Source organism: Musa acuminata, chromosome BXJ1-9 (assembly GCF_036884655.1).
Source record: "Musa acuminata AAA Group cultivar baxijiao chromosome BXJ1-9, Cavendish_Baxijiao_AAA, whole genome shotgun sequence".
In the NCBI taxonomy this organism is placed as follows: Eukaryota; Viridiplantae; Streptophyta; class Magnoliopsida; order Zingiberales; family Musaceae; genus Musa; species Musa acuminata.
In genome coordinates this window covers 5789099-5801355 of record NC_088335.1, presented here as the reverse complement: position 1 = coordinate 5801355, position 12257 = coordinate 5789099, and the positions used below count along the sequence as shown (strand labels likewise).

General features: G+C 37.8%; 1 protein-coding gene and 1 long non-coding RNA gene across 4 annotated transcripts; one reads left to right on the top strand and one right to left on the bottom strand.

Moving 5' to 3' along the window:
* Positions 1-5753: 5753 nt before the first annotated feature.
* On the bottom strand, positions 5754-8524 carry LOC103997413 (pentatricopeptide repeat-containing protein At5g16420, mitochondrial). The gene has a single exon (XM_009418620.3). It carries the CDS (start codon positions 8237-8239, stop codon positions 6596-6598), a length of 1644 nt encoding a protein of 547 aa, XP_009416895.2. The 5' UTR covers positions 8240-8524; the 3' UTR covers positions 5754-6595.
* A 38-nt stretch (positions 8525-8562) lies between these two features.
* On the top strand, positions 8563-11885 carry LOC135592728 (uncharacterized). Of its 3 annotated transcripts, XR_010479209.1 has the most exons (4): positions 8563-8898; positions 9110-9359; positions 10998-11061; positions 11218-11885. It is a non-coding gene; the product is annotated as an uncharacterized LOC135592728 (long non-coding RNA). The 3 variants fall into 3 exon arrangements; XR_010479210.1 differs by lacking the exon at positions 10998-11061 and having other exon boundaries at positions 8580-8898; XR_010479208.1 differs by lacking the exon at positions 10998-11061 and having other exon boundaries at positions 8591-8898; positions 11459-11885.
* Positions 11886-12257: the final 372 nt, after the last annotated feature.

Here is a 12257-nt window from a genome sequence, read left to right as displayed (position 1 = left end):
GGGTTACTCCTCTCTCGTCGCCGTGTTTTGTGCCTTTAAATTGTTCTCTTCATATTTGAAATGTTCACAATTTTCATTGTTCTTACAAGGTGTTCTTTATTTATCATAATTTCTAAAACATCGAGTAAAACTGTGATCGAACTCATTGAGATGCTATCTTATTGTGCGTGTCACTTGCACAAATGGTGATGATATAGACGACTACTATGATAGTAACGAACCACCACATATCATGCTTCGTACTGGAACTTGCTTTTAAGGCGACAGCTCGGCACACAACGTGAATCAAAACAAATGTGGAACAATTCCGGTCGTCTGCAAAAGTACATGAACAACAAACAACAATGTTCCTTAAATTTGATGTCCCCTTCAAATTGTAACCACAAGATATAAATAAATTTTTTTTAACATAATAAATAATTAATATCAAACATAATTTGTGTAACTTTTATAATATACCGACAATATAATTACTACGATAATATTTAACAAGAATCGATATATAATAATTTTTTTAAAATGACAATGCAACTAATCAAATTTCAGAACTATATCAAAATTAAATGATCAAATTTAGATAATACGTTAAAACACATAAATTTTAATAATAAAAAATTTTAAAATATTAAAAAATTATCAATTAAATTATACTGAATATGAATTTACTTACATTGTAAATATTTTAATGCATATGAACTTCAATCATGGATCGATCTTAAAATAAAATCTTTGAATACTCCTCTCTTGTAATCAACATGATAAAACATTAATCGACCTTCTCAAGGATCATGTAAAGTATTTTAAAAATTAAGTGAAATGAGTTAAAAAAAGATTTAAAAATCTTCCATAAAAATTGAAGGATCAAATTAACAATTTAAAATTAATTATTTATAAATGGCTTTTTATAATGAGCCCCTTCACATGCATAAGACGAGAACCCTATAAATTGCACGACAAAAACAGTAATCCACCTCCTAGTGTGAATAGTTGAATAGCTTTACAATCTATTTTAATCTTTGCATACTCAAACAAATTACTTTGGCTCTTGAAAATAAAAATTAAAAAAATTTTGCACATACACTACATTCAACAATAATCTTCTCTGTTGTGATACAAAATTTATCCTTCCATTTCCTATTACGATAGTACTCTATTACACTAGTAGTGGAACACAATTACGTTACTGAAGACATATTCATGGACATCTTGGCTTCTAAAATTCACCATGACAGTCATGTACAAATACAATAAGATCTATTGGCAATATCTACCAGAATCACTAAAAAAGCAAGAAAGAACAACCAACAAGCATCAAAACCATACAATCAAGTGGCTCTGCACAACTTCGTTTCCTTCCAAGGGCGTTTTAAACGTTGAGAATTTTGATAGGAGCTGAGAAGCATTACAAAGAACACATTGGCATCAAATACATACATAAATGTCACAAAAATATACATCCATGGTGATCCTAATACTCGCATTAGACTCTCCCTATAGAGAGAGGTGCCACAAGGTCCATGGATTCTTCAGCTAGGATACTCAAGATTCTTATATAATAAAATTTAAACACTAATATCGTTGAGGCCCTCAGATCTCATAGCTATAAAAGTTCATGGCAGCTCAAGTAATGGTATTTCTTGATGAGCATTTCACATGCATAAATGACGATGAATTGGCGATGATGATTATGATAGTAATGGCAGCAGTGATGGACAGGGAGGAGGAGATGGTGGTGGCAACGACGGTGGTGGTGGTGGTGGTGGTGGTGGTGGTGATGACAAGATGAAAGCATGTAGAATAATGCTCAAAAGAAATAGCCATGTAGCAGCTCAAAATTAATTGGTTTCCATCATTGGGCCTCGTAAAATTTCCAACACGGCACAAACAAAAAAACAGTATCATGGTAAATAATCAACAAACACCAACTAATCATTCATAAAACTGCTATTGAATTCAGGTATATCATGGATCACCAAACTAGTGAACAGCATAAATCATTCAGCTAACCTTATCATACTTGAATGTTGACACAGTGAGAAACTAATTGGCCCATAGTATCACGACATTGGTTAGCGCAGACTAATGGTTGAATATTGACACTGATAACAGAGCAAAGATTAAAGTGTTTGCATAGAGCACTTCATACACAAAAGTGATCATAGTGATTTACAGAGCTAAACAAGAAGCATATTAATAAAACATTCAAGCAAGAAAAAGTTGTTATAAAGCATGACCATGTGTCAAACATAAATGTAGAATTGAACATCAACATTGTCTGATGCATAATCTGTCGTGAGTTTAATCACCTTATGATTAATCAAGTACTATAAAAATAACACCAATTAAAATGTCATGGCTCCAAACAATAAGGTTGTTGATAAAGCAAATGAATCTAAATAGAGTATGAATGTTATAAGAGGAACAGAGCAGTCATGTTCTTACCAATCCGACGTCAATGCTATTAACAGGATAAGAACAAAGGGATACAATAGCGATCCAGAAGCTGCCTCAGACAAACAAACAAGAGAACAGGTAAAGCCATGATCGGACTGCCTAACGCATATTACAAATCATACTGTCATTTTCAGAGCAGTTTGCTTGAAAAAGAAGCAGACCTTGCTGAAATTAAAGTACAACAGGCAGCACTACAATTTTCCGAGAAATAATCTTTGCTAATGTAAAAAATCATTTAGGTGCTTAATAGCCCTCAGATCTCATAGCTTTTTGCATTCACTGGCTCAATGAATGGCTTTTCATATGGAGCACCTTCGCACGCACGCATAAAGGGAGAAAGAGGAGAAGAAGAAGAAGAAGAAGAAGGAGATGATGATGATGATGATAACGATCATCGTCAACAAAAACAATGAGGTGACGAAGCGACATGCGTCGATGCTCAACACTGAAAACCCACACAAGCCTCTAAAGATTATTAGATTTTCCATCATCGGGCATCAATAGAAATGGAAAAAAGATATTAGCAAAAAGAATCGAAAGTCACATCAACAGAATCTATTAAAACTTATTCGAAGAATCCATTGAGTGATGAATCACAAAACTTGTAGATAAACACACAAACAAATCAAGCAATAACCAAGAAAATAACATGTTTTTCTTTATTTTTTAGGACAAAAGAAGAACAAGAGCCACATCAACGAAAATGTATAAGAAGCGGGAGAAAAGAATCAAAACCACATCAAATCTAGTGGAACCTATTCACGAAATCCATTTGTAAATGGATCCTAAAATTTCTAGATAAATACGTAAACAAGTCATGCCATAACCACAAAAACAATTTTCTTTACTTTTAGAACAAGAATGGAATCAAATATAGAATGTGATGATCAAAATCTGGCTCTTCAGAAAATGAAATTAGATACGACGGAGAAACGAAGAAACAAAAACTGCGGCAGGAGAGGGAGGAAGAAACCAAAAGACATAAACCTAAACCCTAGCCGCAATGGTGAGTCTAACAACTATATAAAGATCCCTTTGAGAAACTGACCCAAGCCTTGTCGATATTCACCAAACTGCCATCCACAAATACTTCAATGCTAGGAAATAAAAATAAACATAATATCAATATAAATTTCGAATTATGATATATATATATATATATAGAAATATTTATCAAGAATTATTTATGTTGACCCAACGACGACGAAATCCATGTGAGGATCCCATACATCAGACGTGGGATCCAAAAATAAAGAAAATTCTATATATCTGTGGAAAAGCAACATATTTTACCTATTAAATTTCAGTATACGATATAAATTATTTTCAATATTCGAATACTTCACGAAAGGTGCTCTCTTTAGCTTTTATCTAACTAAACTCTACAAATTATAGTCGTAGCTTGAATTTTTTTCTATCGATAGCAACTCGAGTAGACTTTTCTCATCATAGGGACAAACTCGAGGGACTCGTAGACTTCTCGTGATGATCAAACTCGATCTGAAAATTAGTCCAATCGATCCTTGCGTCATTGATTCATTGGTTGAATAAGTGAATCAATCAAAACACATAAATCTTTTATTATAAATGAACAGCAGATGATATTTTAAACTTTTCGAGACCTAAAATGATTTAATTAGGAAATCATTTTTTACAAATTATATATATATATATATATATATATATATATTGCTAAATAACAACTATTTAATACAAATTAATTTAAAAAAAATACAGACCAGTTATACCACTTTTAGAGAAATATATAACCAAAATGAGTCATTTCCCATAATACTTTTCACACCATAATAGAATTAAATATTATTTTTTAAAAAAATTGACTATATTTTGACACATTTTATAATCAAAATATGCAAACAAAAAAAAAATCTGAAAATGAGATTATATTTTGAAAATTTTACTAAATATTTGAAAGTACCTTAATATAAGCTGGATGTATGTGTTGCTAATACAGTATTTAATATGGTTTACATCATTTAAGAAAATAGTATATCACTTAATTAAATATAAACCAACTAAACACAAAATAATAATCTACAGACATTTGTACAAAATATTCAAAACAACAAATGGAATGAATCAGTCTAGAAGATACTACTCATAGCTTCCATTTCTAATAGCATTCTTCAAATTTGATGCAGTTAGAGAATAATGACAATTTTTCTAATGATGCAACAAAATTAACAATAAAGTGAAAAAACAATGTGTATAGCTGTGAAATCAAGAGTCTATGTTGGTTTCATATATGTTTTGGCAATAAAATGCCAATAAAACAGACCTTAGCATGATTACAGAGTTAGGAGCAACATTGTTAAATCTTATTCAGACTCCTTTTCTAGACAATGCTCCACCAAAATGTGCATATATACAGTCAAACAGAGAGAACCAAAGCACACTATAATCCTGACTTCTTGTGTGGCCATCCATGATGACCCTGCTCTTCTGAAAATTCTTTAATTGGTGTGATGCTAGGATTGCTCTTATATGACTTGGGTGAAGAGAATTCAACTATGGAGTTAGACTCTGCTCATGGGAATAGTTAGCCCTCCTCGAACTCCACATTGATGGGAATTTCATACCCTGGCCAACCTCTTCCTCAAATATAAGCTCAAGGTACTAAAAGAGCTTCTGAATCTTAACAAGACAGAGGACTCAAACAACATAGTTTTATATAAGATTAGAAGAATCTTCTTCATAAGGAACTTGAAAAAATCAGAGGCACAGAATAATAGCACATAGTTGCCATGCAATATCATCCGAACAAATTGACTGTCTTAAGTTCCAAAAAAGACGATAAAGAACTATTCTGGCACTTTAAAAAATCAATTTATATTTCATCTGAACTCAATACAAAGGCAACAAATAAATCGCTGATTCAAGCACAGTAGTAACTTTATCACACAAAAAATAATATGCATGCAGAAGTATTATTGGAACAGGAACAAAATTGTGTCATAACCATTCTTTCCTAGATGAAAGAGTTAGTTTAAAGAAGTAAAAAATAATAATAATATTAAGGCTAATTTAGCCAGAAAAGGATATAAGAAAAAAGCACCTGAGTTGAGACATTGGATCAGTGGTCAAAATAATCAACCTTTTCCATCTGCATAGCTCTCCTTTATAAACATAAGATCCTCCAAAAGCTCTCTAGCATCAATAACATCTTGGCAGTTGTCCCCGTTTGAAATTGTCACTAACAAAGAAATACAGTCATTGTACCTTACCAATGCTGCAACAAAATTTACCTTTTTTTAATAGCTCCAACATCATTCAAGAGATCTCACAATGGATTCAGCAGCATTTTCACTTTTGCGATTCTCAAACTGTCAAAAAAATTTATTCTACATGACCTCAAGAGCTGCTACCACCTAACTAGCAGCCACTATCAGTATATATGTACAATACAAAGGAGAAATGCTTACTGAAACAAAAGGAAAAGAGGCATCTCGACATCCAGCCTACCCAGTACTGTCATATTGTATTAACTATTAAAAGGACAACCACAGAGTTATAATTAACAAAAGTTTATATTGTTGTCATCACTATCTTTTGCCAATAATTGAAGAAGCCACAAGTCATGTTCCCTTATGTCTGAACTAGTACTTCCAAGCAACAAGTAATCCTCCATCACCATATTTCTCCTCACAGAGCTCCTGCAGCTGGGACAAGCTACTTAGCAACTCCTAATAGCCCAAACCAAAGATTTTATTGAAGAGGTATTTATGATGTTTTTCCACTCTTTCCACTAAATGAACTTCTTACACATGATGTTAGGCTGAAAGAACCCAATATTGAGAATGGTCAAGGTCAGAGGCAAGTCATATTCCCATCCATGAATCACCTCTTGATCATGGTCCGATCGAAGGTCTGCTGGGAAGAAATCTCCACGGTGATGGGTACCATTCCAGTAGATGGCTCCTCATGGGATTTTTCATGACTATTGTTGACTCGAATTGACAGATTATGAAGAAATCTAGCATACTCCCATGATCTAATGTCTTCAGATACCCCTTTCTACATCAAATTTGTGTTACCAACTGAAACATTTCCTCATGTTTGGCCACAAAATAGAATGCCACCTAAAGCTTTTCAAAGAAAAGAAAACGGCCCGATTCAATGATTATGTCTTCAGTACTGCAGTAATATGCTCTCTGACATTCTCAGAACCAGTGACAACTTTCCTTACAAATATATCCCAAACATCCTCATCAAAAACATTTCTTCTACTTGAATCGACAATTTGAAGAATCCTATCAAGTTCTTCCTCATCACCAGAATCAGGAAGTCCATCAACCAACATTCCAAATGTGGACTTATTTGGCAGGCATCCTTTCTCCAACATTTCATCCAAGATCCTAACCCCCTCCCTTACGTTCCGTGCTTTGCAAAACCCTTTTATAAGCATGTTGTAGGTGAACACATTAGGTGAACATCTCCTCTCGACCATGTCATCCCATAACCTCCCTGCCTCCTGCAGCTCCCCGTTCTCACACATTCCAGAAATGAGAGTGTTATACGTCAGTAAGCTCGGGATAAACCGCCTCTCAAACTCGTCGAATAGCTTCCTTGCCTCCAAGACCTTCCCTTCCTTGCATAGCCAATATATGAGTGTGCTGGAGATAGAATTATCAGGAGTGACGTTCTTCTTCAAAAGCTTCCTCCACATCCAACAAGCATCTTCCACCTTTCCATCCTCGCACAATGTGTCAATCACCTTACAGCACAATGATGAGCTTGGTATGTACTTCCCTTGCAGCATGTCATTGAGTAAATTCAATGCTTCTCCTGACCTTTTATCCTTGCAGCATGCCTCGATCACAACAGAATAGGTGATGTCGTTTGAGGTGATACCTGCAGCCTCCATCTCATCCATCAATTTGGTGGCATCGACGAGGCGGCCCTGGCGGCAGTATCCGTCGATGAGGACAGTGTACGTGGTGACATCTGGGGTCCAGCCACGGGCAATGATCCGATCAAAGAGCTCCTGGGCGGCGGGCAGGTCGCCCTTGGCACAGTAGAAGGCGAGAATTGTGGTGTAGGAGACAACGTTGGGGACAATGCCCCATTCGGGCATGTCATCAAGGACGCGGAGGGCGCGGTGTACATCGCCAAGCTTGCAGAGGGCCTTGAGGAGGATGTTGCCCGTGCAGACGTTGGGGATGATCTCAAATTTAGAGCGACAGTTGCGGAAGAGGAGGGCGACGAGGTCGAGCCGGCGATTCTGGACCATAGCGTTCAGGAGGGCGTTGAAGGAGCGGACGGACGCGCGGAGACCGAAGGAGGGGATGGAAAGGAAGGAGCGGAGGGCGGCAGCGGGGCGGCTGGCGAGGGAGTAGGCGCGGATGAGGGCGATGAAGGCGTCCTCGGAAGGGCGCAGACCGGAACGCCGGAGGGCGGAGATGACTGGAGGAAGGAGAGGGAAGGCGCGGGCGGAGGCGAGGCGGAGGATGAGGGAGTGGTAGGGAGGGTACGAGGGGGAGAATCCCGGGGTGAAGCGGACGGCGTGAAGGAAGGCGCGGAGGGCGAGGTGGGGGTCTTTGAGGCGGCTGATGAGAGCGGCGAGGCGGCGACTGGTGAGCGGGGAGGGCCAAGGCCGGACGGGAGGTGTAACAGTGTAGGACGCGAGCAGGTCTGGCGTCGACCAGACGGAGTCGAGGTGGCCCAGGTCCACTGGAGTCGGCAGGTGTGCCAGATCCACCACCTTCGACAAGCACCGTCGCCCCAAATCAAGGAACCTGACCTTGTTATCATTGCGAAGCATCATGGCGGCAGCACCCCCCTCCTTTGCTTCCTTCCTTCTGTCTCAGAGAACTTTCGTCGAACAGAAAAGATGACAAAAGTAGAAAACCTACTTGCACGGGGAAGGGTGAATCAATTGGGTTGCCCTTCCCTACCTGCCTTGTGGCTTGGCATTCGGCCTTGCACGGCGGGAAGGGTGAACTACTTGCGCCCCATTCCTACGTTGGGTTGTTTGGATCTGACAGAGCCGGCCCAAGACGGGGATGGGAGACGTCAGTGGTGAGTAGGGTAGGAAAGATGGCAAAGGATATCTATCGAAGAAAGTAATAAAAACTCCTTTCCTACCCAGTTGTTTACCTGCTCATAGGTCTGCCTCCAGATTTGGATAGTTCGATGAAGGGCCACATCAAACGTCATGAGTATTTGTCGGGTTAACGGGTCGGATACGCCCACGGACTATGGTTTTTTGGGAAACCCTACACGAGCTGAACTCTTCCCCTTGTTTGGGGTTTCTTCTTCCCTTTGGGGTGTCTTGCGTGGTGGCTAACAGGTGTGTTGTCCGACACTGATTAGACACAGATATGAGAGTGATTTATGGCGAACAGTGTCTTCTCCTGAGGCGATTACACACAGATCTGAGAGTGAATTAACCAAAGATTGATCCTTTATTTCAAATTACAAGAGGTACGATCCGATTCTCTGATATCAGATTCAGGTATCTGGTTGGTTCCATTTGCTCATTTATGTTTTAGACATTGATGAAAAGAATTATTGAACATTAGCTTCGAATGCAACTGCCATGTACGCTAATTAGTAGTGTCGTCATGGGTATTGGTAATCTGTGGCTGAAGTTTCGAACTCTGGTTTACCCTTTTCCAATGGTACTGATATCTAGGTTGGTCTCTGGCCGTGGAACGAGATCCCCGCCCATGGGTGGTGGCTTCCCGCCGGAGGTGGATGAGGAGGTTACATGGCACAAGACTACTGTCGTTGCCAATGAGATCAAGGAAGAAAGAGGGTGAGCTGACTACGTGCGGACGGTCTTGTCATCGCCACCTTACTTGCAAGCAGGGATTTGCGATGCTGCAATTTATCGTAATAAAAGCTCCAGCCTCAATCGCAAAGCCTCTTCGAGGCATACTCCGGTGAGCGCTTCTCCGTAAGATCTGTACATGACATTTTGAACTACTCTCAATTAGGATTTGTAGATTGCGATTATTTACTTCGTATCAAATTTTCAAATATCTTGAATTTCACATAAGCTATAATGTCTTGTAAGTTCATGATATGATCAATGAGAATCACTATGTGGATATCAAATACAAAGAGAACAAATTTGTCATCTTGTCTCCGTATATTAGTGACATATTAGAAGTTTGGAATGATAAACAAATTGTCAAAATTATAAAAGACTGGAAAAATGTTGCATATATTTTTAGTGTAAAGATCTAAACAGATTGTTCTTAAAAATTATCAACTTTTCACATGAATGTCAGACCTGGAAAGTAGTAGAACACATATAAATGTTACAGTGCAATCTCATTGACACTCCTGTGGCAAAAAGATCAATTCCTAAGCTTTGAGATGTGTCCAAAGACTCCAGAAGAAAGAATAAAATGGCAAAGTACCTTGTCTTTGTATTGTTAAAACTTGAACATATGCTACCATGTCTACAATGCCAGCTATAGCTTATGTTATAAGATTAGTTAACTGCCATAAGTCCAGCCCTGGAACAAAGCTTTGGAAGGTGATAAAAAAAAAAAATCCTAGATATTCTTAATATCAAGAAACAATTTATAGTTAGTGACACATGTAAATGTGGATTGGACAGGGGACCTAGATAGTCATAGATCTACTTGTTTTGCTTAATAATTATGTCATGTTCTAATTTTGCAAGAAATAAAATTTCATAATATTGGCAACAATGAGAGCTAATTTTGTATATTGTTCAATTCGGGCAAAGAATAGTTTGGTGGAGGATCTCTTGGGAATAGTTAAGGATGCTGACAAACTAGTAACTACTCATTGTAATAGTCAAGCTGCAATTTTCATGAAAAGGACCCTAAATATCATGGAAGAACCAAGCGTATCAATGTCAAAAACATATTCATAGGAAATACTGTAGTGACGAAAAAGGATGTGATCTTATCATATGTTGCAACATATTTGATGGCGGTTGATCCATTTACACCAACCAAGAGATGGATGCATATCACACTTTGAAACATTTGCTTTATGTAATATCATCGGTGCTCACCAGACTTACATTCGACTCACCCATATGACCAATAATTTGACACTAAGACGTGCTGAGATGAAATATACACATATTTACCAAGCCAAATATGTTTTAAGTGTCGTCTTGACTGAAGTAAATATAAATAATAAATATGATGAAACATGATATTTCCACAATCATGTTAAGACAGATATTGGGTTGTGGCATATAATAGAACTCTATTAGAAATTGACCATTCAGTTTGGATGCGAAAATGTCCGATGAAGATTTATACAATACTACGAAATACTGAGTCATCTTACACCATAGCACATGTTTTTTTTATCAGGTGTGCAAAAGAGAACAAAAAGGTGAGGCATAAAACTTGTGTTTTTTAAGTCTCTATGAGGTTCTCATTGTGTGAACCCTTCAAGGTTATGAATTCTTCGTAAGCCTCATGATGTCCTTGCTAGTGTTTACAACTTCAGCATGCTATAAACTGTGCTGAAGATTTGTCACACTTTCAATATCTCACACATGGTTAAAGGAGCTAATCTGCCTGCAGAGGCTTATAAGGAGGGACTTGTGGGGTGTAAACTCTCTTCTTTTGATGACTTCCTTGGAGAGCTGTAAGAGCTTTGTTCATTTACCATAGTATTTTCATTATTGAGAGGCTATTTGACACGGTGTAATTTAGCTTTTGCCTTTGTTACTCGGGAGAAGCTAAAAACATAGTTGTAGATATATTCATTCTGCGGTTTTATTCATGTATGTATTATTGCCAGAGTTGGGTGAGGAAGCAGCTAATGGCCGACAAGAGGAGAACGTAAGAGCAGCAAATGGACATTATGAGTGCAATATTATATCACAGATAACGTAGTAGTGCTTTTCCCACCATGGCACTCTGTGACGAGACCAATGAAAAATATATTTGGCCTCATGACTCATGATCCATGTGTCCCACCTAATTCTCCCTATATCTGCTCATGCTGCTTTGCCCTGACTTAAGTTATCTTTGACCTCCAGGAAGATGCAACAGGGGAGGCAGTGCTCACTTCTGTGTCTCTGTCAAAGCAACGATGGTTCTTTCTGGCATGGGAGGGCGATGGCAAATCATGAGGGCTCAGCGCAAAGCTGGCTGCATAAAGATTCTTCCATGTAATGATGCACCGTGTGGTGTTCTTGATGATGATGGATCTGGATCTTATAGATTCAGGATTGCTTGTCAACAGAAAAAGAAAGGTTCAGACTTGTTAAAATGATGCTTCCATTGATTATAGTTCATGTTTTTGCTCCAACTCAGTTTTCTTCATTCTTTTCTTTACTGTGAACATACCAACTTGGTAGAAAGTGGCACATGTTCCCCAATTGTTTGATCTTTCTATCCTGCTCAAACTTTTAGTAGGCGATTAGTGGATCTATGTTTGATTTGATGATCAAGTTATGATAACCAGATGCTTTATTTGTTTGATCAACTTAATTCTCTATCTATCACTCCCGTTTCATTTTGATTGGCTTGATTTGATCTAATGGGTAAAGGAAGACAGCTGGATTCTCTCCAATGTTCTTCTGTGGAGATTTAACCTATTAAATCTCCAATGAGATTTAATAGGTTAAACCAATTGCATATGGAGCTCACTTGTTCTTCCTGGACTAATTTAGGTAGCAAATGTTGAGGTTGCCCATTCTTCTTCTCATAATCACATGTCATGTACTTTGATACTTTTTAAGTTGAATGTACAGTTCATTTCCCTGTGCTTTTTATAAATAACATGATCAGCAGTTTCAACAAAGATGAGTTGAAGAAACATATATCTCTCTCATA

Excerpts from the sequence above, each read along its gene's own strand:
- LOC103997413 (XM_009418620.3), bottom strand. The coding sequence starts at position 8,239 with ATGATGCTTCGCAATGATAACAAGGTCAGGTTCCTTGATTTGGGGCGA.